The 5,513-nt window shown below is 41.2% G+C and overlaps 1 protein-coding gene across 1 annotated transcript in view; it reads left to right on the top strand.

The window, feature by feature from the left end:
• Nucleotides 1-1,528: 1,528 nt before the first annotated feature.
• The window catches only part of LOC115812574 (transient receptor potential cation channel subfamily M member 4-like), a 16,580-nt gene continuing 12,595 nt past the window's right edge, over nt 1,529-5,513 (top strand). The window contains exon 1 of the mRNA XM_030775059.1: nt 1,529-1,594. Within this exon, the coding sequence (XP_030630919.1) occupies nt 1,529-1,594 (66 nt within the window). The remainder of the gene's footprint in view (nt 1,595-5,513) is intronic.

Genomic DNA, 5,513 nt, shown 5'->3' with positions numbered 1-5,513 from the left:
TTTATTAAAAATTTAAAAAATTCATCAATTCAAGAATTCATTATTTTTAGACATTTTGTGGGTAACTGCATGTAGAGAAGCTACACAAGAGGACTTCCAACTTCTTACAACACTTTTAAAATGCATTTTCCAACTCTCACCCACAGGCCATACCATTATGGAAATGACTGTAATGTTATTGCTGTCCATGCCTTTGACTGCAGCCGCATCACTCAGACACCCACAGAGGTGAGTCACAAAACAAAACTCAATCATGGACAAGTTCACTGACTGCAGATTCCATTCGGAGCAGCGGAACATACGACACTGATATAAATTTTGGTTCTAACATCTTGTTTATCTTCAGGGAACAGACAGATATGATCTCACTAGAGAGCAGCATACGAAAGTTGAAGATTCTCATGTCAGAGGACACAGAGAGAGTGAGGGAATCTATGGACACAGATTCACGAACAATGGGAACACCGGATCCAGAGGCTGTCAAGTCATTTTTACTGCAAGCTATAGTACGACAATCAAATGGGTATGTAAACCCCTATGACGGTACAATTTCTTATACGATTTATTTCTATACGTAATGCAGTAGCCATATGTCTATTTATTCACATTATTAATCGGAACATTCTGTTCTCATTCTTTCCCCCTCAGACTGCATTCTAAACTCCGATCAAGACGCGCTCCGCAAGGAGGTTGCCAGCTTGGCACGTGTCAAGTGCACAATCTGGCCAACACGCTCTACAGGATGAGCCAGACGAACGGAAAAGATGAGTCCAAAAATGCAGGACACGATCCGAACGGATACGGTCGCTAAAGTCATGGAGCGGTAAAACGACCTGGATGAGAGGCGTCAACTCTGCTGAAGCATTTTCTTATTGGACAGTTTTGTTCTGACTGGTACTCCTCCAATACAAAGCACTACAAGGGCAATATTTTTATAGTGTGCTTTTGAATGTTCACAAGGCAACATGTCTTTGGTATGGTCAAGCTGCTTCTGTTAATTTCTAAATATATATATATATATATATAAAAGATAATGGATTGTGAATTGAATATATATAAAAGATAAAAAGATAATGGGTTGTGAATTGACACAAATCCTTAATTAAATCGCCAGTATAAACCCAATCAGAAAAGTTTTGCGGCCTTTCATTTCTTTTTTCTCATTACACGTGTCGAAACGCTTTACACAACTAAGGTCGGGCTAGGGTTCGCCTTGTTTAGAATGGCAGTGCGACAAGCTCTGCCCACGCCTCAGACGTTGTTGTTTAAATCTTATCTTCTTCCTATGTTGATTTCCATGAGAGGAGGCATGTGCTGATTTAGGCTACTTAAGCCACGCCCTCACCTATGGTTTCACCTTTCAATTTCACAATTTCGCAAATAAACTGGGTGAGCATGAGCTGTGTTAGTTAATCCTCGTCTGACGCTTTGGAGACTCATAACGATGGTTGTTTAAGTACTAGTCTTGCACTTGCATCAACGAAAACAGATTACGTGAGACTTAACATCTTCGTTTTAAACCACAAAAATGATCGACGCGGAGAAAGAAGGAGGAGGAGGAAGAGGAGCACTGTCAAAAACAGAGAAGGACCAGGTGAGCTGCTAGTGACGTTTTATAGGAAGCTAAAAGACTCGTTCAGGTTACATATCGTTGTATTAACTAAACGAGATGAACACTAATAGGTAGCCCAGGGCCCATGTTGAGGGCCAAAAAAATGTAAAAATCTACAGGCGGATGCCGCCAAATGTAAAGAAATTACAGAGATGTTTGCTGCACTAGCTTCAGCATCTACAGTACCCGACACTGTGCAGCAACAGATGGAACGTGAAGGAGGAGAGGTGGCTGTCCATGGTCACTGCCAGGCAGAGGAGCAGGCGTGTGACAGGGAAGCCGAGGAAGGACAGAGTGAGCATGACAGGGCCGATGATACAGAGTGAGTAGGAGGAGAGTGTAGTTGAAGCGGTAAGCATGCAGTAGCTTCATGATTAACAGGGACTCGGAGAGAGATAGTGCGTGTGCCATGCCATGATGAGGATGATGATGATTAATTCAATTAATGTCGATGATAATAAGATAACATAATCGTATACGACAACACGTTGTATATAATATACAACACCTGGGGGGTATTCCAGAAAGCGAGTTTAGTGAAAACTCAGAGTTAGTTGGCTCAGAGTGAGTAGTAAACTTCCTAATAGAAGAGCCCTATAGGTTCATTCTCCGAGCAAAACTTGTACCCGCCTATTTCATCAACGTCAGACGGTCCACAATGTTCTACAGCGTTGTTGGCACGGCAGCATGAGCGAATTTTTACGCTCTCATTGTGAACGTACAGTAAGAAAGAACGTCTTCTTATTTACTGCACGTTTCAGATAGGACAGACAGTCGTGTAGACAACAAGGTTTTACACGAGCCACTGTAGGCTACAGCAAAGTGAGCTGTGTTGCACTATTTCGTTTTTTTGGGAAGTTTGCCCAAACGTTAGCATAATACATTGATTAGGCATAGCCCATTGTATCTTAGCCTGTAGCGTCTGGGTCTTGGCTAAGATGAACGGCCAACTTTACAAAGTGGTAGCCTACATATGTAGGTCTATAAGCTACTCCCTTTAAGCCTAGTGTCTGGCTGCACTGTGTAGAAAAAGAATGGAGTCCACAATTGCAGGATTTAACCTGTTTTGACGCGCCACGACATGAATGCCGATTCAGGTTTGATGTACTTCTTTTGTGGCCATCATATTTATACAGTGCTTCACAGCTCAAGCACATAACAGTCTGTAGTGGTGTCATTGGACAGGACAGCCTGCCCAAATCTCTCCCATACCTTACTTTTTTGGCTTACTTTGCGTGCAGTCTTAGCATCGCCCGTAGCCTCTTCTTCCTGACCACTTAAAAAAAAAAGTTTTGGGGGTGTACAATCTAAACAAAAGCTACGCATACCACTTAGGGAAAAACTTGTAGGTGAAGCTTGTTATCAACACTCTAAAACACGTGCACTGACCAATACCACAATCGCAAATTGTTGATAAAGCTGCTGATAAGCTATTTTATGGCCTGGCCTAATGCATTGTAAATAATAGTCTAGGGGTAGGAAGATGTCTGATAGATGCAGGTTACTTTATAGTTCGGTAATGCAGATTATTGACCGCCAGGGCATAAGAGGACCGTCACCCTCCGGTGCGTGCGTGCGTGCGTGTATGTTTGAGAGAGAGAGAGAGAGAGAGAGAGAGAGAGAGGGAGAGGGGTGGACTAGAAATCACAGCCTGGCCTATTGCACGCATTTGGAGAGCCTGTAACGCAAAGCCTGTTAAACGCAATGTTTCTGTAAGCTATTTATAACTTATTCGGAACTCTGCTTTGTCGCGGGTTATGGGTCGACCCGCGCACCACCAGTAGGTATGCTTATTTAAGGGGACCGCAAGGATGGTGTACTGGTGGGTAGTTACCAACCTATTGTGGTGGGCCGTATGGGCCAAAAATGCCAGGGCCAATTTTTTGTGCCAGTCCAGCCCTGGTGGCACATAGGCGCATGGAGGATGGTAGGCAAAGGGATTTGCAACTTGACACAGAAAAAATTTGCAAATGTGTTTTCTCCCCCAGTTTTGGACAACTCAATGCATTACAGTAAATGAGATGTACTGTTTCTTTGTGTTGGATGTATATATACACTTGGCCTTATTAGACCTCAACTAATCCACAACCAGTTCATTCCTAAAGGATTCACAGTATAGAGTAAAGAACTTATGTTGTCTTCATGAAAGGAGTTTGGAACAGTTTGGAATAGCCTGAATCACTGAATCCTTAAGTGGTGAAAGTTTTACAAGTATTGTGTGTAATTCACTGTAATGTATACTACCTGTATGCAACCTGTATTACACTAATGTACACAACCTGTGTTGTATAAAGCAAATAAATTTGTCATTTTAAAATAAAAATCACCATGAAGGAGGAATTTATGATGCACAAGATACTTCTGTCTGAAACTGATTTTCAGGAAAATGTTTGCAAAGATGGAATTATCTGACGTTTTGTTTTGATTTACCTGTCCTTCATCTTGGATTTTTTTTTCCATCTGTCTGTGGTGCCCTGTGGTATGTATGGTGTTACTGTACCCTTTACTCTGTTGATGATACATCACCTGTGTGTGGTATTTTTGTGTGAAAAGTAAGAGTTACAGAAATACATTCAATAGAATGAACGATTGATCTTGGATCTTGGCATTTTAATTCTTTATTTTTGTTTATGCTGAGTACATTGCTTGCATGTTACTGTATACGCACGGACAAAAATCCAGAATGGAATCTTAGGTAAAGTTTAAGTTTGCATTATTTGAAGAGGTTGGAAGCATTCATGTTTATCTCAGTTAATCCCATTCAGACATGCAGACATAATTAGCACTTAGAGAATGGAAAAAGACTCAACTGAGAAATACGTTTTTAATGGCCTAAGAGTGTGGCCTGGTTTGAACACTGAGTGTCCTGAAGTCATACGAATAGAAAACCAGAGGAGTAGACTCCAACAGAGATAGGCCTACTCTCCTTTTGACCCCCTCAGACAATAAAAGAAACAAGTTAAGCAGGCTTGGGTGTGGTGTTTGTTTTAACAAAAAGTCACTGAAGGAGGTAATATTATAAAGCCAGCCAGACACACTCATTGGTCTGGTTGGGGACACACGTAGTAATTGCAGTTTTTAAACAGGAATCTCTGTGAACACAGAAAAGCATGAGGCATTCCCTTGTCATGACTACAGTGTTAACTCTGTTGTTTGAACCAAAGCTGTACCTTATACTTTTTGCTCCTATAGCCGTTATTGATTGCTTTGACGTCTTACCCTCTAATGTAACAGCATGTGTGTGGGGGAGTACTCTTATCCTTGCTGTTGCATCATCCAGGCTGATGTTAGTGCTGATATTTAGAGTTTCATGTTATTCTGTGTTTATGTTTGAGGGACCAGAGCTATCTAAATCTAGCTGTGAGTTCATGCGTTCATTCCAGTGCCAAAAGCCAAGTTGTATGTGAGGGCTGAATTTCCTCAGGTGATTGTAAATTACAAGAGGCTTAAGATGTTAGGGGCTTCGTCAGTAAACAGGATATTGTTACTTGATTGTGTCCAGGAGGCATAGAGGCACAAGTTATCGGAAGCTGAGCGCACCCTTTACGGTTTATTTTGTTTAATCTGAGATAAGACGCCATTCTTGCGATATCTGAGGAGCAAGTCAGAACAGATTCTATTCCTTTAACAGCTACAGGAGAAACGAACAGTAAATTGAAGGAAGACATGGAGAAAATGTCAGATAAATTATTTGGATCTTAAGATGGTATTTAAAGTGAACTTATACTTGTAATAGTCTGTCTACACGTCTCTGCCTCAAGGTGACACTGAAAAATCACTAGAAAGCTTTACTTGTAATTCTATGTTGGTATTTCCTTTTAAAAATGTTGAACCTGCAGATTATTCATGGCACCGTTTTAGAGCACAGTATGGGAATTACCACAGCAGCAAGAAACCTATA

This window comes from Chanos chanos, chromosome 5 (genome assembly GCF_902362185.1).
Source record: "Chanos chanos chromosome 5, fChaCha1.1, whole genome shotgun sequence".
NCBI lineage: Eukaryota > Metazoa > Chordata > Actinopteri > Gonorynchiformes > Chanidae > Chanos > Chanos chanos.
This window is presented reverse-complemented; position numbering and strand designations above follow the sequence as displayed.